This window comes from Rhodnius prolixus, unplaced genomic scaffold, assembly GCF_049639745.1.
Source record: "Rhodnius prolixus isolate KJV_2025 unplaced genomic scaffold, Rpr scaffold_8, whole genome shotgun sequence".
NCBI classification, from domain to species: domain Eukaryota; kingdom Metazoa; phylum Arthropoda; class Insecta; order Hemiptera; family Reduviidae; genus Rhodnius; species Rhodnius prolixus.
The window spans coordinates 3,902,759-3,925,235 of NW_027411593.1; the positions used below are offsets into that span (position 1 = coordinate 3,902,759).

General features: G+C 32.1%; 4 protein-coding genes across 16 annotated transcripts in view; 1 reads left to right on the forward strand and 3 right to left on the reverse strand.

Annotated features, from left to right (window-relative positions):
- Window positions 1-317: 317 nt before the first annotated feature.
- LOC141450712 (pancreatic lipase-related protein 2-like) lies at window positions 318-16,086 on the reverse strand. Of its 5 annotated transcripts, none has more exons than XM_074121416.1 (8): window positions 15,575-16,086; window positions 14,057-14,165; window positions 13,006-13,046; window positions 2,832-2,980; window positions 2,097-2,342; window positions 1,655-1,876; window positions 1,176-1,356; window positions 318-1,110 (listed from the first exon to the last, which is right to left on the reverse strand). In XM_074121416.1, the coding sequence occupies exons 4-8, from the start codon at window positions 2,944-2,946 to the stop codon at window positions 1,041-1,043; spliced, it is 834 nt and encodes a 277-aa protein (XP_073977517.1). In that variant the 5' UTR covers window positions 2,947-2,980; window positions 13,006-13,046; window positions 14,057-14,165; window positions 15,575-16,086; the 3' UTR covers window positions 318-1,040. The 5 variants fall into 5 exon arrangements, with proteins under 5 accessions (XP_073977517.1, XP_073977520.1, XP_073977519.1 ...); XM_074121419.1 differs by lacking the exon at window positions 15,575-16,086 and adding an exon at window positions 15,393-15,558; XM_074121418.1 differs by lacking the exons at window positions 13,006-13,046; window positions 15,575-16,086 and having other exon boundaries at window positions 14,057-14,179.
- On the reverse strand, window positions 5,282-14,028 carry LOC141450713 (phospholipase A1-like). The gene is made up of 6 exons (XM_074121420.1): window positions 13,834-14,028; window positions 11,167-11,315; window positions 10,441-10,686; window positions 9,557-9,778; window positions 7,802-7,982; window positions 5,282-5,418 (listed from the first exon to the last, which is right to left on the reverse strand). Exons 1-6 carry the CDS (start codon window positions 13,851-13,853, stop codon window positions 5,349-5,351), a joined length of 888 nt encoding a protein of 295 aa, XP_073977521.1. The 5' UTR covers window positions 13,854-14,028; the 3' UTR covers window positions 5,282-5,348.
- Window positions 13,842-21,933, forward strand: LOC141450708 (uncharacterized). 4 transcript variants are annotated; one of them, XM_074121393.1, is made up of 12 exons: window positions 13,842-13,871; window positions 14,388-14,490; window positions 15,003-15,208; window positions 16,080-16,232; window positions 16,316-16,504; window positions 17,397-17,663; window positions 17,877-18,090; window positions 18,680-18,815; window positions 19,469-19,547; window positions 20,617-20,721; window positions 21,198-21,303; window positions 21,388-21,933. In XM_074121393.1, the coding sequence occupies exons 2-12, from the start codon at window positions 14,447-14,449 to the stop codon at window positions 21,575-21,577; spliced, it is 1,689 nt and encodes a 562-aa protein (XP_073977494.1). In that variant the 5' UTR covers window positions 13,842-13,871; window positions 14,388-14,446; the 3' UTR covers window positions 21,578-21,933. The 4 variants fall into 4 exon arrangements, with proteins under 4 accessions (XP_073977494.1, XP_073977493.1, XP_073977495.1 ...); XM_074121390.1 differs by lacking the exon at window positions 13,842-13,871 and having other exon boundaries at window positions 14,189-14,490; XM_074121392.1 differs by lacking the exons at window positions 13,842-13,871; window positions 16,316-16,504 and having other exon boundaries at window positions 14,187-14,490.
- The window catches only part of LOC141450706 (uncharacterized), a 76,240-nt gene continuing 75,478 nt past the window's right edge, over window positions 21,716-22,477 (reverse strand). For all 6 annotated transcript variants that reach the window (XM_074121385.1, XM_074121386.1, XM_074121387.1 and 3 more), the window contains one exon: window positions 21,716-21,868. The gene's annotated coding sequence lies outside the window, so the exon portion shown is untranslated. The remainder of the gene's footprint in view (window positions 21,869-22,477) is intronic.

The window sequence follows — 22,477 nt, forward strand, 5'->3', positions numbered from 1 at the left end:
AAAAACGCAGTTGAACATTAAAACTTTAAAATCTATATTATTAAGTGTAAAATATAATTTGACCAATTCATGTGAAATATTTCACATTTTAATAAATGATCCGAATCTATTGCAAAGTATTCACTCGGATCAAAAATACGACCTTGAAAGAAAATAATAATTTTTTTTAAATAAAAAATTTAATTTGATTAAAAATCATGATGTTCAAATTATTATTTTTTACAAATATTTTTATAGTTACCAATAATTGATAATAAATACATTTTAGTACAAGTATATGAATGTATACAATAAAATATATATAACTAAACTGTATTCCTCATTTCATACCATTTGTCCCGCTTTGTCTCAATGAAAATGTGGTCACTTTATACTAATTCCTCAAAATTGAGCAGCAATGGCAAAGTGCTCACACACCAACTTACTAAGAACAGAAAAAAAGTAATAAAAAAAGTTTTTGCAACGATCCTCTTTTAAAAGTCTTTAAATCTCGTTTAGTACTAAATTTGCATAATGCTGGTTTGCCGTATTCAGGACCACTAGTGCTGTTTTTAGAAACGATTTTATTTATTTTAAACGCCGACTAATCGTCCTATTACAAAAATAAAAAAACGTTTAGCAGAAAATTGATGTAATGTGCATATAAAAAACCGGTCAAAACATTTGTATGAAGGTACAGAAGAACAGAAGCCATCTATAAAAACAACACAAATGTAATAGTAATTATAAACAATAAAGTATAAATTGACTAATACAGTGATAGACAATAGAAGTATTAACGAGTTAAATGTGTTGTTAAAATCGAGTTTAATAAAAGTTTCTTAATTGGAAGTAATTTTTTACAAAATAGTTGGTCACTTTTAGATTTTCTTAAAAATAGCCCCTGGTATTCTCTTTAAATTTCGTACTTACAACACATAGCTTAGATTTAAATTTGATAAAAATGTCATTATGATTTTTCAGTTACACTGAATGTTTACTTGTCTTTCTAAACACAATTGTTCAATGTTCTAAGCTGCAGTAGATGATTTTTAACTTCTTTACGAAAACATTTTCCCTTTTGAATATGGAAAAGTTGGATTAGTGATGACATGGTAAAGTCCACGTGACCTGTAAGAAATTATAATATTATAATATGTTATGTAAGTTTAACAAATCAGATAGTTTATACTTACTGGTGAGAAACTGATTCCCCAACTAATATTTCTTCTTCATTATCATCTGTTGCACATATTCTAGTATCATTTTCATCATAAGGGTTAAATATATATCGGCATGGTTTCCCCCAAAATCCTTCTTTAGAAAAAACTGATTCTGCATAGTAAAAATTCACGATCCTGTGACTGCAAGCACTTCCTGTGAAATTTTTATATAAAGTTTAAAAAATAATAAAAGAAGGTATAAGTATATCCCTATTTTCAGTTGCAATTACGATTATAATTGCAGAATATTTACGAAATTTCAGATGGATCATTGATTTCTTAGAGCTAAGATTACATTATACGGCTACGGTGAACGAGGTGACAACTGAATCGCCCACCTGTCGATATAACACCATCATGCATGTAAAGAGATATTTCGATAAGAAATTTGATGGGATTTATAAAAATGTATAATTAAACCTAGTAACATAATTAAAAAAACTTCATATTACCCAAGAAATTTGCAACCAGGTCAATGTCATCACAAGCTTCTTGTCTTCTACCGTTACTATATATAACATCCAAATGTCCAAGAAGACCGACATACCCTGAGAAGAGCATGTTTGTATGATAAATGTCCACAAAATGGGCACTCTCTGAGGACACTGGATACTCGTCAGTATTCGAGAAGCCCATACAAGGAGAAAATGTAGCCATAACCGCAGGATCTAATCCTGGAAGAAAAAGTATAAGATAATTTATTTTTATTGTAGAATAATAATTATTATATTTTGCTAAATGGTTCGTATAAAATTTTATATTGCGAAAAAAAGTGTGCCTCTATTTTAAAGTGAACTTTACGAACATTAAACTAAATGTCTTCAAAACCACTAAGCAGAAATTTTCATTTTTTGTTAAGAAAATTCCTTCCAAAGGAAAATAACAATGACTCACCAGTAAATCTAGCCAGTTTTTCTTTCCCAAAAAGTGGTACCATATAACCAGCTAATACTACACCTAAACTTGCTGAAATTACATGAACATCCTTTAGTTTAATCTGGTGTACTTCGAATATTTTCTTCAATTCTGTGTAAATACACGTTGACAGATTTTTGGCAGTGATTGAACGATCACATTTGTCTTTGGTACGATTAAGGTATGAAACGTACATAACGTTGTAGTTCTCATTGTTTTTGTACGCTGAAATTTATTGTTTATACATTTTATTAACAAATTGTAACTATCTGTAATAAATAACTGTAAAAAAAAGTCGAACATCAACGAGATGATTATCCCGTTAAGTACATTTTTAAAGTGAATCATTAAAATAACTTATAATTTCAAGTTCGCACTTATAAACGAGATAAACGTACATCTACTTATTTTTCTGTCAGTGCCCATAGTCACTTTTGTTTTGTAAATTTGCCGATTGAACTGCAAGTAGTAAACTACTTCCACAAAATAAAAATTTTATTCATACCCTTCACGTCAAAAAACATTATTTATTTTTATAGATTTACATGGAAATAGCCGCTATTAAAGACTAATTTTAAAGCCAAGTAGAGATTTTTTTAGTCTTTTAACTTGGGATGCTATCGTTATCCTTACGCGAGCATTCTTTGTACAATACATTCGGTCTACACTGAAATAAAATCATGTTTACTATAAAATGAGTTATTTCACACTTACCGGGAACTAGAGCTCCAAAAAGTAAATCTTCCTTTTTGGAAACAAATCCTGGAATTATTAACTTAATTGGTAGTTCTTTCATAAACGGAGCTCTCTCTAAATTGTCTAGATTCATAGTGTCAATTAAATAAGGTGCTTCTGATTGATTGCTGAAATATTAAAGTTAAAATTCAGTTTAAGAATTCAAACATAATTAGATCAATTTGAATTAAGTTGTCGATTGCAGTCAGGGGCAATATTTGTAAAATCTTGCACTCATTTAACGACTTTTAGTTTTTCTTTTTATTTTATGTTACAGTCCATGTGTTACAGCTAGTATTTGACACATAAGTTAATGTTATACGTAATCGTAGAGAGGGTTCCGTTCACCAAAAATTCATCTAGCACAATTAGATTGCTCTTATTGACACCGTCGTCAGCAAAGATAATTCATCTTTCTCAAAACTATTCGGAAGAGATAGTTTTTGTTGTTCCCGTTCTTGGCCTTGGAGTTTATTTAATGGTTAAATGAGAAGTAGTAAAGTACGTTAGCTAGTCGCCTCCGTTCACGACACCTAGTAGTTGGACGTTAGGCCCCGCCTGATAAAGTAGGTGATTACTTAGTTTTTGTTGTTCTAAAGTCGATTATAAGTAATCGTTTCTCTCTACAGGCTATACTTTCTTACCGTAATCTCTATTAGGAAATATTTATCACCTTAACTCAGAAACGAAAAGTCGCAGTAATCTAAATTTGATACTCATTTGACACATGAAGAACTCCATTTATAAGATTTTTTGTCTCTAAACTTGGTTTACTAACTAGCTGCATAATGCACATTTATAACTTCATTTAAAACACTCCAGGAAAAATCGATTAAGAAGATTTCTGGAAGTGGGGGGTAGTAGGGTTTTCCCAAAAGTACCTAGACTTTTTGTATACAGATTTTCTAGAGAAGTTCGAGGAACAACTACGAAAGTCAACAGTGAAGAACAACCACTTCCTTAAGCCTGCACATCCTTGCTTTTTTTTTTTTTTTTTTTTTTTTGGGCAGACTCCACAAAAGACAGGAACTGAAAATTTTATGCAGGATGTATTCCCCTCCAATACCAGTAACTTCCCTGGTTCTTGTAAGTGCAGGGAGCCACTCATTGTTACAAGTTGAGGTACACCCCAAGTTCCTCAAAAGGAACCTGTAAGTTAAAGGAACTAAGCAATTCAAGAGGAGAACGGCTTAGAGTAAGAAAGGAGCCGATTGTCAGGTCGTGTCTAGTGTGAATGGGAATCTAGTGCACCCTTTCCGTCAATGACCTAGATGTTCCAAAGATAAAACCACAAATTACGCTACGGAGGATATCCATCCCTTCAGCCCTAGTAATTACCCACACAATCTTGATGAAAATCACACACCAGAAAATAAAACCATAAGTACCTGTAAAGTAATACGCTTATGTTTTGACAAGGAATATTATGCATATATAAGTCACATTCTCCAAATTTGATCATAATATGTACCGTAAATACATAATAAATTACTATAAGAGCGAACTGATTTCCTCCTTTCACCAACATTCTTACGAATAAATTTTCAAATGAGAAATCGTAATGTTTTACAGTCGATAATTCCAACTTTAATTGCTGGTTCAAAGGAAGTCGCTAGTTAATTAGTGCGATACGCGGCACATTATCGTAAAATGTGCTAGCATCATTTCCGTTAATTTAAGCAAGTGTGTATATTTTGTTTATATTATATTTTCATTTCATTTTTAAAATTTCTTATTTTTTTTTAGGAATCCCTCGTCTTTTTAGCGACTTGGTTATCACAACTGCAAATTGTTTAATTTCAAATAAAATTATTAATACCTCAAAACAGAGCGTCAACGTTATGGCCATTCACAGAACACCATCCTGCTAATAATAGAAAAATAGTTATGCAAAAAAGTTTGCGCAACAAATTCAAAAGTTTGTAAATCCCCCTTAGTAATAGATTTACATAGTGTTTAGATTTATTCAGGACCACTAGTGCTTGGAAAGGATTTTATTTATTTTAAACGCCGACGAGTTGTCCTATTACAGAAATAAAAAAAAAGAACCTTCAACAGCAAATTGATGTAAAGAAGAAGGAATGTGCTTATAAAAAGAAAAGGTCAAAATATTTGTATGAAGGTACAGAAGTACAAAGGCAGCGATAAAACCGCCACAAATATAATAGCTCTTATAAACAATATAGTATAAATTGACTAATACAGTGTTAGACAATATAATAAAATACACGATCCAATCTCTAGTGAAGTATTAACTTGTTAAATGTGTTGTTAAAATCGAGTTTAATAAAAGTTTATTAATTGGAAGTAATTCTTTACACTTAAAAATGGCACCTGGTACCTATTCTCTATAAATTTCGTACTTACAACACATACCTTAGATTTAAATTTGATAAAAATGTCATTATGATTTTTCAATTACACTGAATGTTTACTTGTCTTTTTAAACACAATTGTTCAATATTCTAAGCTGCAGTAGATGATTTTTTAACTTCTTTACGAAAACATTTTCCCTTTTGAATATGGAAAAGTTGGATTAGTGATGACATGGTAAAGTCCACGTGACCTGTAAGAAATTATAATATTTATGTCAATGAAATTGCACATACATTCAAGTAGAATAATTATTACTATTGCATTTTGAAGAGAACAAATTTATGTTAAACTAAAATTTGGGGGTCCAATCATAGACGATTAAGTTAATCACAACTTAAAGAGATTAAATAGCAATGCACAGAATACACTCGACCAATGATTACCATTTATTGTGGATTTGTGATTCCTTTTTACCAAGCATGTATAAAGAATTATGAGAGTTCATCTACTTCCGCTTTCTTTCTTCAGCAGCGGAATTATAGACTCAGAAACATAATTATGTGCCCACTATTGCAAGAAAAAACATGATTCATAAATTGGACTGACTTTCTATTTTATTCATGCACATTAATTGTTATAAAATTTAAAGAAACTAGAGCAAGAATTAGTGCGCACGGTAACTAGGTACAGGTTTCTAGGAAAAATAGAACTACCTAACAGGCCAAGGCTGCTCTTCCAAACAGTGTATTATTGCTACTCATTTTAACACACTCTAGTTAATCTTAGGCCTTAACACAAGCCAAATCGAAGTGATGGAGATAGGCTATTTGAAGAAAGTACCAATAGTGATAAGGATTATGATTGTTACTTCCAAAAAAAGACCTAGCCGTAGTGCCTATCCCAAAAAACAGCATCGCTGATACATGTTAATGTGTAAAGGCTTATTATTTGCAAGCTTGAAGTGGATTGGAACTGTAGTAGAAGATTGGTTAAGGATCGGGATGAATGGAAGGAACATTATTATGCCTAGGAGGTAGATGAGAATTAGATTACAGCACAGCAAAAGAGATAGAGTTAATTCCACAGTGGACAAAAAAGAAAGGCCCCATTTACACAGAAAGTTTTATTAGAATCTCTACCTTTAGAGATAAGGTATATTCGAATAATAAGTTAGATGTGTACAACTTAAAATACGAACATTTATTGAGCGAATTAAGTGTTAACACTTCCTTCGACTTGATAAAGGTACCGGAAAAGATGAGAACCGCGGCCTTCGAAGATTACATTTCTTCCCATTATCCGGGCTCATATCGTTTATTTACAGATGGGTCCAAAATCAATAATAAAGTCGGAAGTGCTGTGTATGATCCGGTTCGGAACTATTTTACGATAATTAAATTAGAAGATGAGGCGTCCATCTATACAGCGGAGCTAATTGCTATTTTAACGGCTTTAAAATATATTTATACGTTGTCGGAGAAAAAATATACCATTATTAGTGACAGCCAGAGTGCGTTGTGTAAATTATCACATATACACAACCAGTCTACAGGAATGAATCACATTATCGCAGAGATTGTAGAAACTATTGCCATTTTTAAAGACAAGGGAGTCTGCATTAATTTTTTGTGGGTAAGGGATCATTGTGGTATAAAAGAGAATGAAATTGTTGATACACTTGCAAAGGAAGCCACCAATAGTGGGGAAATGGCTAATTATAAATTACCACACACCGATATCAAGGGTATAATTGCAAAAGCAGCACTACAAAAATGGCAGACAGATTACAATAATGGTGATAAAGGTAGATTCTATAAAACTATGGCAGATCAGTTACCTAGACAACCATGGTTTAAGGGAACTGTCACCAATAAATGGGTTGTTACGACAATAAGCAGGCTGAGAGCGAACCACGCGGTGTGCGGATCGTATCTTCACAGGATCAACAAAAGGTCTTCTCCTCTTTGCGTAGATTGCAATGAGGAGGAGGATTTCAAACATGTAATAATGATATGTCCACGTTATGTGGTAGAAAGGAAACAAATGTTTGACGATATATACAGGTATTTAGATGCACCATTTCGCTACGAAGACATTATATTCTCCACCAACATTTATGTGCTTAAGTCGATAGCAGAGCTAGCAATGAAATATGAATGTATTTAAAAGCTATAGCCGAATTAGAATGAATGGAAGAAAATGCTTAGAGAAGGATTACGTGATTTTAATTTTGGTTAAGCTATAAGGATGGCAGGAGCACAGAGTGCTGCTCCATCCATTAGCAGTAGTTTATGTAAATAGCAGTATATAGTAGAATGATGAATGTGTGAAGCGAATGTATTTGTAGGTAAGAATGGAGAGTGAGTGATAAGCACCTAGACGATGCTGGCTGTATGGCGGAAGCCAATGCCAAAAAAAAAAAAAAAAAAAAAAAAAAAAATTCCACAGACCTTGACATAAGTTTTGAATAAACTTACCGATTTTTCAGTATTCCTCCGCCAAACAGTGTGAAGAACAGTGTGAATTTCTTTTGATTGTGGAAGAGATGGACACCGAAGAGGATCTAAAGTTCTTTAAGGCTTCGACAAAGGAAATGTTATGTAAGGTTAACAAATCAGATAGTTTATACTTACTGGTGAGAAACTGATTCCCCAACTAATATTTCTTCTTCATTATCATCTGTTGCACATATTCTAGTATCATTTTCATCATAAGGGTTAAATATATATCGGCATGGTTTCCCCCAAAATCCTACTTTTGAAAAAACTGATTGTGCATAGTAAAAATTCATGGTCCTATGACTGCAAGCACTTCCTGTGAAATTTTTATATAAAGTTTAAAAAATAATAAAAGAAGGTATAAGTATATCCCTATTTTCAGTTGCAATTACGATTATAATTGCAGAATATTTACGAAATTTCAGATGGATCATTGATTTCTTAGAGCTAAGATTACATTATACGGCTACGGTGAACGAGGTGGCCACTGAATCGCCCCCCGTGTTGATATAACACCATCAGGCATGTAAAGAGATATCTCGCTAGGAAATTTGATGGGCGTGTTTTATCGACACGGGGGGCGATTCAGTGGCCACCTCGTATACCGGACTTGACACCTATGGACTATTTCCTTTTGTGATACCTGAATAACTAAGTGATTATTCAAAACTTTTGTCTTCCTTTTCTTATTTGTGCTTATCTAAAAGCATTTCCAAATCTAGGTGTATCAGAATCAAGCCGGGATTGCATCTGTAGATGAACTAATGCAGAGAATAATAGATGCCTATAACTCGGTTTAAGCCGAATCTATTTCTTTGGCAGTAAGGGATAATTGGCAGGAAAGAGCATGTCTATGCATCTCTAATGGTGGAGGCCATTTCGAGTATGATCTGCAATAGTTATGAGGAGTAAAATTTATAATAAAATAGTACTTTTCTTCTTATTCAATCAAAAACCGTTATAATATTACCATTTTGAAATTTTTTATAATAATCATGTTTTCATTCATAACTTGTAAAATATCGCTCACAGAAAAGAACCGTTAAAGCAAATTTTAAAATAAAAACTAAACCTACCCATTTGAAAAAATGAAGTTGGTGCCTGTATCTCGCTTCTGGAAGCACCGAAAAAATTTACAAATTAAATTTGGATTTCTAACAAAAAACTAAGGGAACACGTATTTTTTAGTTTGTTTTTTTTTTTGGTATCTTAGTTTCCAAGAAAAAGTCATCCATATGTAAAAGTAGTATAAGAAAAAGCATCCACCTTGGGACACCCTGTATATTTACATACTCCCATTTTAGAAACGAAAAAGTCGCATAGAGACGATTTTATTGACAGTCAAGAGAGCTTGACATTAAAAGTTACTGGTTTCTAGTTATTTAGCTACAAATAGCCGAACTCACAATCAGCACTTACGTAAAAAAAGAAAAAGAAAAACATTCTTCATGCTCCGAGGTTTAAAATGACATATAAGGCATCACCAAGTAATCCCCATAATAGTGTTCAAGAACACCTAGCTGCAGATGACAGAGTTATTAACCTTCATTTAGCAGATAAATTATTTTCATTAATTTTGGGCATTTCTCATAAAATCTTTAAATAAATATAAATTTTACTTCTTTGAAACTCTGCTCCACTCCTAATTCAGAAATCCCTAAATTTCCCTATTTTGTAATTAAAAAAAAACGAAAAACAAATTATAAAACTACGTAGGTATTCAGTTAAAATTCAAGTTCAATCCATATGAGGAAACTGGCTAGATTGAGGATTGACTAGAACTACAAAAACTCACCACTCGTATTCACTTAGTAGCAACTTTATAGGTTAAGATTTATAAAAATGTATAATTAAACCTAGTAAAAGAATTTAAAAAAAACTTCATATTACCAATAAAATTTGCAACCAGGTCAATGTCATCACAAGCTTCTTGTCTTCTACCGTTATTATATATAACATCCAAATGTCCAAGAAGACCAACATACCCTGAGAAGAGCATGTTTGTATGATGAATGTCCACAAAATGGGCACTCTCTGAGGATACTGGATACTCGTCAGTATTCGAGAAGCCCATACAAGGAGAAAATGTAGCCATAACCGCAGGATCTAATCCTGGAAGAAAAAGTATAAGATAATTTATTTTTATTGTAGAATAATAATTAATATATTGCTAAATGGTTCAATATCAATGGAATGAGCCTCAGTTTTAAAGTGAACTTTAAAGTTATTTAATAAATAATTCTAAAATATTGATGTTAAAACTTCAGTGATTGAGAAAAAAAGAAGAATATATCCAGAAATTTTTCATTTTTTTATATTTATTTATATATTTACGATTTTTCTCATAAACAATCGAGTGAACTCTTGAACTTTATCCAGATTAGCTATCATTCAAGGACATGCCAGTCTTGCTTGTAACCTTTTTTTAGGCAAATTAAATGAGGAGTCTCCTTTTTTTTTTTTTCTTTAAAAGTTCTTCTATTCTGCGGGTTTATATATATATATAGCCAAGGCTGAAAGAACTTTGTGGATTAGGTACAATTTTTTAAAAATAGGTATTGTACACCAACGTATATTTCTCTGGACTCGAAGACGAGCACATTGAATTTCAAAAAGTCCAAAAAATTTCTAAAAATGATGTGAGAAAGGCCAAGATTTTCATTTCGTAGAAGAAAAATTACGAACATTAATCTAAATGTCTACAAAACCACCAAGCAGAAATTTTCATTTTTTTGTTAAGAAAATTCCTTACAATTAAAATAACAATGACTTACCAGTAAATCTAGCCAGTTTTTCTTTCCCAAAAAGTGGTACCATATAACCAGCTAATACTACACCTAAACTTGCCGAAATTACATGAACATCCTTTAGTTTAATCTGGTGTACTTCGAATATTTTCTTCAATTCTGTGTAAATACACGTTGACAGATTTTTGGCAGTGATTGAACGATCACATTTGTCTTTGGTACGATTAACATATGAAACGTACATAACGTTGTAGTTCTCATTGTTTTTGTACGCTGAAATTTATTGTTTATACATTTTATTAACAAATTGTAACTATCTGTAATAAATAACTGTAAAAAAAAGTCGAACATCAACGAGATGATTATCCCGTTAAGTAAATTTTTAAAGTGAATCATTAAAATAACTTATAATTTCAAGTTCGCACTTATAAACGAGATAAACGTACATCTACTTATTTTTCTGTCAGTGCCCACAGTCACTTTTGTTTTGTAAATTTGCCGATTGAATTGCAAGTTGTAAACCGCTATCACAAAACAAGAATTTTATTCATACCCACGTCAAAAAACATAATTTATTTTTATAGATTTACATGGAACTAGTCGTTATTAAAGACTAATTTTAAAGCCAAGTAGAGATTTAACAGTTGTTTTTTAACTTGGGATGCTATCGTTATCCTAACGCGAGCATTCTTTTATTCTGTCTATACTGAAATAAAATCATGTTTACTAAAAAATGAGTTAGTTCACACTTACCGGGAACTAGGATTCCAAAAAGTGAATCTTCGCTTTTGGAATTAAATCCTGAAATTATCAACTTAATTGGTAGTTCCTTCATGAAAGGAGCTCTCTCTAAATTGTCTAGATTCTTAGGGTCAATAAAATAAGGAGCTTCTGATTGATTGCTGAAATATTAAAGTTAAAATTCATTTTAAGAATTCAAACATAATATATAATTTGAATTAAGTTGTCGATTGCAGTAAGTGGCAATATTTGTAAAATCTTGCAATCATTTAACGACTTTTAGTTTTTCTTTTTATTTTATGTTACAGTCCATGTGTTACAGCTAGTATTTGACACATAAGTTAATTATACGTAATCGTAAAGAAGGTTCCGTTCGCCAAAAATTCATCTAGCACAATTAGATTGCTCTGATTGTCACCGTCGTCAGCAAAGATAATTCATCATCTTTCTCAAAACTATTCGGAAGAGATAGTTTTTGTCGTACTTTAGTACTAGTAATCGTTTCTCTCTATAGGCTATATTTTCTTACCGTAATCTCTATTAGGAAATATTTATCACCTTAACTCAGAAACGAAAAGTCGCCGAAATCTAAATTTGATACTCATTTTACACATGAAGAACTCCATTTATAAGATTTTTTGACTCTAAACTTGGTTTACTAACTAGCTGCTTAATGCACATTTATAACTTCATTTAAAACACTCTAGGAAAATTCAGTTGAGAACATTTCTGGGAGTGGTAGAAGGGTGGGGGGTAGAAGGGTGGGGGGTAGAAGGGTGGGGGGTAGAAGGGTTTCCCCTAAAGCACCTTGACTTTTTTCATACAGATTTTCTAGGGATTCGAGGAACAACGACGAAAGCCAACAGTGAAGAACAACCACTTCCTTATGCCAGCGGATCCTCTTTTTTTTTTGGCAGACTCCACAAAATACACGAACTGAAAATTTTCTTGTCTCTCTGGTCACTTTTCAAAACGAATAAATCTTTCGCCTTTTACTGAAACTTTTATGCAGGATATATTCTCCCCTCCAATTCCCCGTTGCGCTACACCCCAGGTTCCTCAAAAGGAACTTCAAAGTTAAGGGAAGTAGACACTACAAGGTCAAAATAATTTAGAGTAAGAAAGGAGCCGATGGTCAGGTTGTGTCTTGTGTTCCCCTTCCAACAGTGCAATGCACTTAACAGTTGAACACTTATTTTTCATAACTATCGACCATTTAACACGTATTGAAGCACATAAACTTGTACGGGAACATATCGGGCCCTGTACCCAGATAATAACCCAATACCCAAATTCCTAAGATTAAACCCCAAATTACGTTCTACGGAGGATATCCATTCCTTCAGCACTGGTAATTACCCACACAATCTTGATGGAAATCCCACACCAGAAAATAAAACCATAAGTACCTGTAAAGTAGTACGCTTAAGTTTTGACAAGGAATATTAGGCATGTATAAGTCACATTCTCCAAATTTGATCATAATATGTACCGTAAATACATAATAAATTACTAAAAGAGCGAACTGATTTCCTCCTTTCACCAACATTCTTACAAATAAATAAATTTCAAACAAATGAGGAAACGGTATGTCTTGCAGTCGATAACTTTAATCCAACTTTAATTGCAGGTTCAAAGGAAGTCGCTAGTTAATTAGTGCGATACGCGGCACATTATCGTATAATGTGCTAACATCATTTCCGTTAATTTAAGCAAGTGTGTATATTTTATTTATATTATATTTTCATTTCATTTTTAAAATTTCTTATTTTTTTATAGCATCCCACGTCTTTTTAGCCACTTGGTTATCACAACTGCAAATTGTTTAATTTCAAATAAAATTATTAATACCTCAAAATAGAGCGTCAACGTTATGGCCATTCTCCAACGTGCTAATAACAGAAAAATAGTTATGCAAAAAAGTTGGTGCAACAAATTCAGAAGTCTTTAAATCCTGCTTGGTACAATAATATATTTACATGGTGTTTAGATTTATTCAGGACTACTAGTGTTTTTATTGGAAAGGGTTTTATTTATTTTAAACGCCGACAAGTTGTCCTATTACAGAAATAAAAAAAAGAACCTTCAACAGCAAATTGATGTAATGAAGAAGGTATGTGCATAAAAAAAGTATCGGTCAAAATATTTGTATGAAGGTACAGAAGTACAAAAGCCATCGATAAAACCAACACAAATATAATAAGGAGGGTTCTCCTTAATATCTTCTGTAGTTGAGTTAAATGTTTACAAATAGGTTGTTCAATTTTCTTTAATATTGCGTGTAAGACTATATTCAAATTTCATATTTATATTACATACGCTTTGATTTAAATTTTATAAAAATGTCATTATGATTTTTCAGTATCAAAAGAATAATAAAATGTTGTTTATTTTTCTTTTTAAATACAATTGTTCAATTATCTAAGCGAAAACATTTTCCGTTTTGAATCAGGAAAAGTTGGATGGTGGAGTCAACGTGACCCGTAAGAAATTATAATATTTGTGTCAATGAAATTACAAGGATGATTTTTCCTTGTTTTATATCTTCTCAAATAATTAAATTGATTTTTTAAAATTCAAAACCAATGAGTCCAATGACGTGAATATGTGAGTGAACAGCATAAATTATCATTAAATATTGATTTTCTTCTACTTAAAATGACGATAAAATGTACTTACTAAGAAGCAATTTCTGACATGCATCAATAACATCAAAGGTATGTTTGGATAAACTAAAGTTAGATTGATTATAAGACATAAAACTTTTAGGAGGATAAGAAAAAATAAATGAATAAAACATAATAAATAATTATTAAATATTCACTATTGGAGATTGCTATTATTAAAGGGTTTTTAAATTCAAAAAGATAAAGCATAATCACTTAATTTGTTTATTATTTACCTGTTGAGCCAATGAAGTAGAAAGGTAAACTACATTCATTATTTATAGTGAGTGACATTATTAGTTTGTCCTAATATTAAAACTTCAGTTCTGCCATCAGCTTGTCTAGCTAGCATTTAATAAAACTTTAGAACTATGAATTTAATTTTAACAGGAATATTTTTTCTCATTTTCATGAAATATGTCTTATCTTTTAATAATGAGGAAGAGTTAGAAATTTTTCATAAAAATTTGGAAGAATTAACAAATCAAATTCTAAATAAATATTTCTTAGATAAACACTGCATACTATTGGCTACAGAACGTGAACTCTTTAATACATTTTTTACAGATTTGAACGTAACTTTGATACATGTCTCACCAAAAAAGAAAAATTTCTGCGACCGTATTATGGTGGCCTCAATCGCACAAGGTTTGAAACAGAAATGCGACGGGTAAAGTACTTTTTTTTTTTTTATGTATTTGCTAGTAAATTTTGAATAATTTCTAGTTTACAGTAACTTTTAAAGCCAAAGAACTTTGTAATGTTTTCATTTTGCTTTCACTTATTGGTAGATTAACGGAAGTATTGCTATCATGTCAAATTTCCGATTTAATGTTTTCACCAGAAATATCCATTTTTAAGGTCCCTACGTCGAAAATGGTGGACATGAAGATAATATATCAAAGATTAATCAACCGTGTTTTTTTCTAATTTTTAAGTTTTTTTCTTTATTTTTAGCAGGCATACATATATGTTTCTCAGGCCTTTGAAGTTAAAACTCCATGAACTTCAAATATTAACATTACATTTCTAAGCTTAATAATTTTGTTAGATTTTCTCAGGGATTGTAATTTGATAGTTGCTGAGAATTCTAGCCAATCACAGTTCTTACGTAAAATGCGTAGGAGTGACTACTCTTAAAACGAAAATCAACGATTGGAATAATAACATTTCTTTTCGCAGTTATATAATACAATTATCAGACCCCAAGTGCTTTCTAAGATTGTGGCTCAAAGCACTGCATACAGTGGTTAATAAGCATATTCCGAAGTTCATATTTCTTCCTAGTAGTCCGAAACACAATGACTATGTGGACGAGCTTTTCTCCATGGAAGAATCCGATGTGAGTGCCTACATCATCGCGGCAGAAGTGGACATCAATAGTAATGGTGTGTATATAAAAAAAAAGCATCAAATAATTCACACAAAAATATAGTTGGTTGCATTGTACTTTTTTTTAGCCATTACAGCATTCAAAGAAGCACTTTACTGAATAGATTTTCCCGTAATTTAAGATTTTCTGGCAAAAATCCCTTGATTTTATTTAAACTTTTATAGAGATTATAAACATACCAACTTTTTACTGGTAAAATTTTTCCCTGACAGTCATTATGGATATTTCTGCAAGAGGAAAACTGTAAAATACTTCTAAAGTGAATCAAATGTTCGAAGTTTGAAGAAAATTTGTGAGTTAAATTATGAGTTCGGCTGGTGACAACATATCATTTCCGATAATGAAAGAAACCGTGGCTTACCTTAATCTTAATAGTTACTCACAACAAACAATGCAATGGGAAACTTCAAAGCATCAATTAAAATATTCGTATAAAAATAACCCAAAGTGGAAATTTTGAAGTTTTCAAAAGACTTAGGCAGAATGTTCGAATCCATTAACTTTGGTGACCCTATAAGTGCGTAAGTGCTATCATTAATTTCACTGATGTATCAATCCAAGAATTAAAGTAAAATCCTAGACAGCTCCAAATTTTTAGGATGAAACTATTATGTAAATATAAAAACACAATTTGAAAAGAATCACACAAAAACTTTATTATTACAGGTTAACTTTCAAAAATCCTTACAATCACTCTTAATATCTAAAAAAACATCTTTCGTTAAACACTCACACAACATCTATCTCTATATGCCATAACCTTCCATGTCTTTTAACTTTCTAACCTGCTAACTTGATCAACTAGACACTAGTTACTAGTGCATCCGACAATAATGAGTTTTTTTTTTGTAATTTGATTAAATTAGACTTGCCAGTGATACTATGGACAAACGACTATTCACTACCAGCTGACACTCCAGGAAGGGAGAAAATATTCCTAGATAAGTGGACCTTAAAAGAAGGCTTTCATTATAGAAATGACCTTTTCTATGATAAGATACTTGATCTGAAAGGAAGAGGTAGTTAGTTTTTTAATTTTATAAGTTGATTTTTTTTAAAAATGAAATAATTGACTCAATGCTTACAACCAATGACTTTCTAGTAATAAAAATGATGAGTTTCACGTATCCAACGTATAGCGTAATCGAGTATGATGGCGATACGCTGACACTGGATGGTACTGAAGGTCGTATGCTGACGACCTTCTGTGAGATTTATAATTGTTCATTCGAAGTGTATGATGATGGAAATTTTTGGGGCACTCTAAATTCTACAAATGGAACTGCAGAAGGTAAATTTGGGTACCCATCACTTAACAGTGAGATTCATGGATTAAGACTTGTAAGTAGAAGGTAGTGTGACAAATAATAAATATGATTCTTTGAATTAGCGCAGTCTAAAATTGGGCTTAGTTCGTGAGGCAGAGTTGAAGTCACGAAAGAGATTTAAGAAACTAGTATTTAGAGATATACGAGTATGTATCTTGCCTGGGACCTAATTTAATCTGGTGATAACCCGATGGCAGTATTGAATCCCGTAGAATATGCTATCCAGCGGCAGTATTTTTTGAACTGGAGGGCTTATTACAAAGTGTCATGCTCTGAGGGGGGAAAAAAAGAGGACATTTCTCAAAGGCATACCTGATCAACAAACATATCGGACCAAAGTTTAATTGAATCACTGTTTTATATATTCTATACCAAAGTATAAGCCTAACACCTGCTCCTAGAAAATTGTTTTTTAAGGTGCCCTGAGGGACCTGAAGTGTCAAGCTTCCTTCTTGCTTCTTTAATGCCAAAGAACATTAAAAATGGCCGAATTCTAAGTTTGAGGAAAACGGTTACTCAGAAATAATAGATGTTTGTAATTTTTTGAAAACCCGAAAAGGAGGGGACTGTTTGATTGCATTGAAATCGTTGGTTAACTCATTGTCCAGAAGAGTTAATTCTCTATAAAAAGGCCGATGCGGTAACATTTACCCTGCCAGAACTACGTTTTTGATGTAGAACCATGTTAAAGCTAATTTGTTGCATAACTAACTTTTTTATGGATAAAATTATCTGCCCCCCAAGCTTTAGACTGCCGAAAAATTTAGCGCACTACATGTAAGGTGGGAGTCTACATACATAATCAGTAAAAAATTATTTTGGTGGTTAATATTAACTTCTAATTTTAATTTTTAGGTGTAATAGGTTCAGTTTTCACGAGGAAAGTAGAAGTGGGATACGTTGGGATCTACCAATGGCCAGAAGTTAATTTTCACATAGATTATTCAGCATCCTGGCTGTACAGCACGCTCAACCTACTTGTGCCGAAGCCTGTACCAATAAGTGCTTGGAAAACTCCTATTTTACCATTTGATTGGCAAATCTGGCTAGCCACATTTGTCTCTTGGATATTTGGTACTATTGCATTCTTTACTGTTTCAACATGGGCAATACAAATGCATGGTAAGTGGTTCCATACTGTCCATTATTGCATTTATTTATATAATTTTTCGGATATTATATGAGACGCTTAGCTAAACTTTGCTGAGAACAGAAAATTTAAAGTCTCTTAAGAATAGTTGATTGCCGACCGACGTAGAAAAGTAATAAAAATTGTTTAAAAATCTTACAGTAACGATTTAATGTTATACAAGTGTTTCTAATTTTATTTTAAAGGTCAAATTTTGAGCATTGCCAAGATTGGGAAACTGAAAAGATTCTCTATGACAACGATGGCTGTTCTGGGAGTTCTTGTACTGCAGTCTCCGCCACGTTACTTACTGCCCAAAATATCATCGCTTAGAATTGTCTTCATCTGTACCGAACTGTTAGCACTGATATTAACCTCTTGTTATGCAGCTGAATTGGCTTCATATTTAACAGTGCCGCAGTAAGATGTTTTATTGGTTTAATGATGATACGATTGTTAGGTTAGGTAGCATAGTTCAAATTCAATTAAACATGGTTCTTCTTTTTAACGTATTAATGTCACAAAGACCAGGTTGTAGCAAAAGTCTTGATGGTTTTTCGCGGATTTACTGCATTGTACATTAAAAATATATAGAACTTACCAGGTTATTCTTAAAGGTATAATTTACTTTCGTAAGTAATTTAATTTCTCTTTAGTATACGAAGGTTCTTTTGAAGGTAAAGAATTCAGTACAATTGATTGAAAATTATCTTTAGGAAGGAGTACCTCAATGCCACACTTCCTTTCCTCAGAAGTCCTTTTATTATAGTGAATGTACACTGAAACCAAATAACTATATTAGCGAAAGGAAGAAAGAACATTGTTCTTCTTTCTTTTGGATTAATGAATCAATTAATTAATTAAATTAAATTAATGAATCAATTACCAAAAACTAGGAACAGTACAGATTATTAGCAAAGATAAGTAACTTTTTAAAAAATATGAATTCGGTAAAAAAGGTGAGAAATTTAGTCAGTGTTCAAACTAGTGCTTTTTTTTTTGTTTATAGATTTTCTAAACCAGTCGATACGAGGAGAGAATTTGTTGACAGTAATCTGATATGGATTGCCCCACATGAAGTCTATACTCTTTCACTGAAAGATACTGGAGACCCAATAGCTGATAAATTAGTCGCTAGCTGTAAGGTGTGAATTACTTTTAAATTGAAAATGTGGTTACTTTTAAATGTCAGAAATAAATGACCTTCCTTAATATTTCACTGTTCACAAAGAAGAAGAGTTATCAAATTTAAGTTATTGTAGTTAAATAAAGGTCCCTCCTCCTGCAGTCTAATTGGCTAGAGTAATTGATTGTTTTCATTAGAGCCAACTTTGCTTTTTAAGTTTAGCAATTTTAGAGAATTTTAATGAAGTCGTTCTTTCACCGGATTCGTTTCAATGAACCGAAATCGCTCAAATAGTCTTAAACTTAGTCTGATCTCTAGTCTAGACAATGTCTAGCAAATGTGCGTAACATCCTTTAGCACAAATCAGGAGTTTCCTTAGTCTCACGTTCAAGAGACTAAATACAGATTTATGAGAGGAAATTCATGAAAGTTATATTTCGATTTTCAGTATTCTAATAAAATTTTAGAGCTAGCAGTTTCTTTATTCATATTTAGTTTTAGGAATACTGAAGCCTCCCTCCAATCAATCAACATCGCCACTGAGGAAAATGTTAATGGGTATTAAAGCCATTAGAAAAAAGATATTTCAAGTTTATAACTTATGAAAGCAGAAATATTTTATTTATGTAATGGCGAAAAACATGAGAGAGATACACCAAATGTTTTGTTCAGGTATACAAAGATATTGACGAGTTAACTGAAAAAGCGGAAACTGGCAAATTTGGAGTCGCAATTGAAGTACTACCTGGAGGTAATTTTAGGTTAAGTTACAGATCTTTATTTTTCAAGTGTTTGGGATTTCATCGGAAATATACGTTCAGAGGACTCTTGAGTTGGAAAAAAAGTGGTTCTTACAATTTCGTGTGTTTGTGCTTTATGGCTGTATGTGTGCTTATCCACCGTAACTCAAAAATAAAAAATCAGAAAGGTGAAATTTGATATTTCGTTTTGGAACTACCAGGTACTGTAGGGAATGGTTCCTACGATTATTCTTTAAAACATGATCTGTTAATACGTAGCTCTAAATCTTTTATTGAACCATTTTTCCAGGACAATTGGATTAAGACATTCCTTAGGAGAGGGGTATGGTAAGGATTTCCTCTAAAGTGACATTTCTGTAAGTACTTACACTTCGCGCAACAATTATTGTTTAATTCGCAATAACTAGAGCGCCAAAGTTAGTAGTAAATTTATATTTTGACAGGAAATTTTAAAGAAAACGTCAACTATTCTGCCCTTGTTACACCATACCAAAATAAAGATTGAACTTCTACGCCACAAAGAAGAATAGCTACTCAATTACTGATTCGCTTCTAGGGCCTAAAAAATGTGCAGTTAAAACAGAATTGCACTTGCACTACTACGTTTATAATTAATATTATTTAAGACTTAATCGAACTTTTTCTACGCAACCTTCTTTTCAGAGAAAAATTATTAGATGTTCTTTTTCAAGATGAGGCCACTTTTCACGGAAAGCCTTGTCCACAAACCAATCCAAGTCTGGTCAATATACACTTGATAAAAAGAACCTGTTATTGCACCTGCCCTGTTTACACGTCAACCTCACGCCACCCTTCTTCAACAAGTAACAGTGTCATGTGGTTAACTTAACGTTTACACTGATCTTTAACTATTACCATTGCAATGTAAGCTAACAGTGGTTAAGTCTACGCCTTACTGCTTTTTTTTTAACTAATATAAACACAATAGTACAAACTATATTCTCCTCCAAAACAAAAATAAACAATTTACCCTTCATTTAAATATGATATTTGTTGATAATTAATAACTTCATTAAGAATAATTTATCGTATTTTCAGGTGCAGTTGCAGATGTTCCACCTTTGACGGAGAAAGTTATTACCAAATCACATTTTATGAAAGAAAGTCTGTATGGATCGCCTTGTGCATTAATGTTTAATAAAGGTAATGCCTTTGACTTTTTACTTTAAACTTAATGAAGTTCTCGAACAGTTACAGAACAAATGAAGGGGCCGGGGTATATGGCGCTAATCTGAGTGTACGGTTATTCAGATAGAGCTAGTACAAAAAAAATTTGTGTTGCTGAGATTATAAAAAGATCATAAATAATTCCAGATTTTCTCAGCCATTCAGAAGGCTCTAATGGTTATCAAGACTAGCGGTAAAGTTAATACAAGGAATAGGACTTTATTTTAAGGGTATTCGGACATTCTGGAAAAAAGTGTAATGAGACAGCAGTTAACCTCTCCTAGGAGACATTCTACTTGAGCCACTTAAGGCAGCGAAAAAATTGCTTAATCAGAACACACAACAGAAACTTCATTATTAGCCTTATTTTACAGCGTCATTACTTCAACAAGGCCAGATGTGCCAAGAAGGTGTTTAGAAAAAGATTTTATTTTGTTTTCCTTTTTTTTCAGCTTCTCCTTATGTCCACCACTTTAATAACATGCTTCACAGACTGTTGGACGCTGGAATAATAACTTTCTGGGAAGAAGACGTTGCACGAAAGTACATGTCAGTCAGGTAATTTTGCATTCAAGAATGAGATGCTTACCAAGTATAGGTGAATAAAAGAAAGACCTTCGTTTAACTAAAATCCTATTTCAGGAAGCAAATGGCCATAAAGGAAAGTAAAGTAAAACGTTCAGAAAATTTAGTGAAGAAACTAACTATCGACCATGTACAGGGAACATTTTTAATTTACACAAGTGGAATATTGTGTGCCCTGATTACATTTCTTTTTGAAATCTATTATTTTAAGAAAAAGCAAAATCAAATGCATGAATGGGTTTTCTAATTAAGTTTAAATTTACAAGAAATGCATTACAGTTAATTATAAATGTATTACACAATTTTAACAAATTTTGTATTAATTTAATTAATTCTAATTTTTGCACCGTTTACTATTTAAAAAGAAAAAAAACACCAAAAATGATTAATATCTATTGTACACAATGTTATATTTTTGTTTTATATTATAACAATGTTTTACATGTAATTGTTGTTAGTTGAATAAGGGTTATTTTTTTCAATATTTTGTACTCTATACAATAATTTGCTTTTCTTTTTTTAAATATATGCACGATTTCTGTAACAAATTTTGTATTTTGCTTAATTCTTTGAATAGGGCTAAAATAAATTAAATATTATTGTGATCGTATTATTTCTTTCAGAAAAACAAAACCGTAAAGCGTAAGAAGTAAACCAAGTAAACTCCTTGTAAGGTATTTTGAGCTTGGAAACGTTCCGAATTCTATTTAGGAATCCCTAGTGTGTGAAAGAGTAGCGGCCAAGACCCATATCACTGGGTAGTAGCGCCAAAAAGGAAGAAAAAGACAAGAAAATTGAAACGTAAGGTGCCAGAAGAATGAAAGTTCATTGCCAGAATTCGTTAAGCAAAATGAGAGCATTGAACAAAATAGATGATCTAGGATAAGGGAGCAGTTATTCCTCATAATCGTTGACACTTTCCTATAAATCTCTAGAGAATATGGAAGAGTTGATTCATGAAGTAGGTTTCTCACCTGAAACCAGGGGGAGAGGAACACTAGTACGTTTTATAGGAGATAAAAAAAAGGGAATCATTGTCCTGACAAAGTACGTCATATTATAACTCAATTTAGGAAATAGAAGTAACACGATTGCAATACTTCCTCTTAAGAAGTATAAAAGGCACTAAAAAGTAGGTCTTAATTTA

What these genes read in the sequence shown, in the direction of transcription:
- LOC141450713 (XM_074121420.1), bottom strand. Translation starts at nt 13,853, where the DNA reads ATGTCAGAAATTGCTTCTTA. An exon ending in ATGTCAGAAATTGCTTCTTA is followed by an intron (nt 11,316 to 13,833) that starts GTAAGTACATTT and finishes TTAATATTTCAG; the next exon opens with CAATCAATCAGAAGCTCCTT. An exon ending in GGGGAATCAGTTTCTCACCA is followed by an intron (nt 5,419 to 7,801) that starts GTAAGTATAAAC and finishes AATTTCTTACAG; the next exon opens with GTCACGTGGACTTTACCATG.
- LOC141450712 (XM_074121415.1), bottom strand. Translation starts at nt 5,257, where the DNA reads ATGACATTTTTATCAAATTTAAATCTAAG. An exon ending in AAAACTGGCTAGATTTACTG is followed by an intron (nt 1,877 to 2,096) that starts GTGAGTCATTGT and finishes TTTTTCTTCCAG; the next exon opens with GATTAGATCCTGCGGTTATG. An exon ending in GGGGAATCAGTTTCTCACCA is followed by an intron (nt 1,111 to 1,175) that starts GTAAGTATAAAC and finishes AATTTCTTACAG; the next exon opens with GTCACGTGGACTTTACCATG.
- LOC141450708 (XM_074121390.1), top strand. Translation starts at nt 14,192, where the DNA reads ATGAATTTAATTTTAACAGGAATATTTTTTCTCATTTTCATGAAATAT. An exon ending in TTGAAACAGAAATGCGACGG is followed by an intron (nt 14,491 to 15,002) that starts GTAAAGTACTTT and finishes TTCTTTTCGCAG; the next exon opens with TTATATAATACAATTATCAG. An exon ending in AATTGAAGTACTACCTGGAG is followed by an intron (nt 19,548 to 20,616) that starts GTAATTTTAGGT and finishes TCGTATTTTCAG; the next exon opens with GTGCAGTTGCAGATGTTCCA.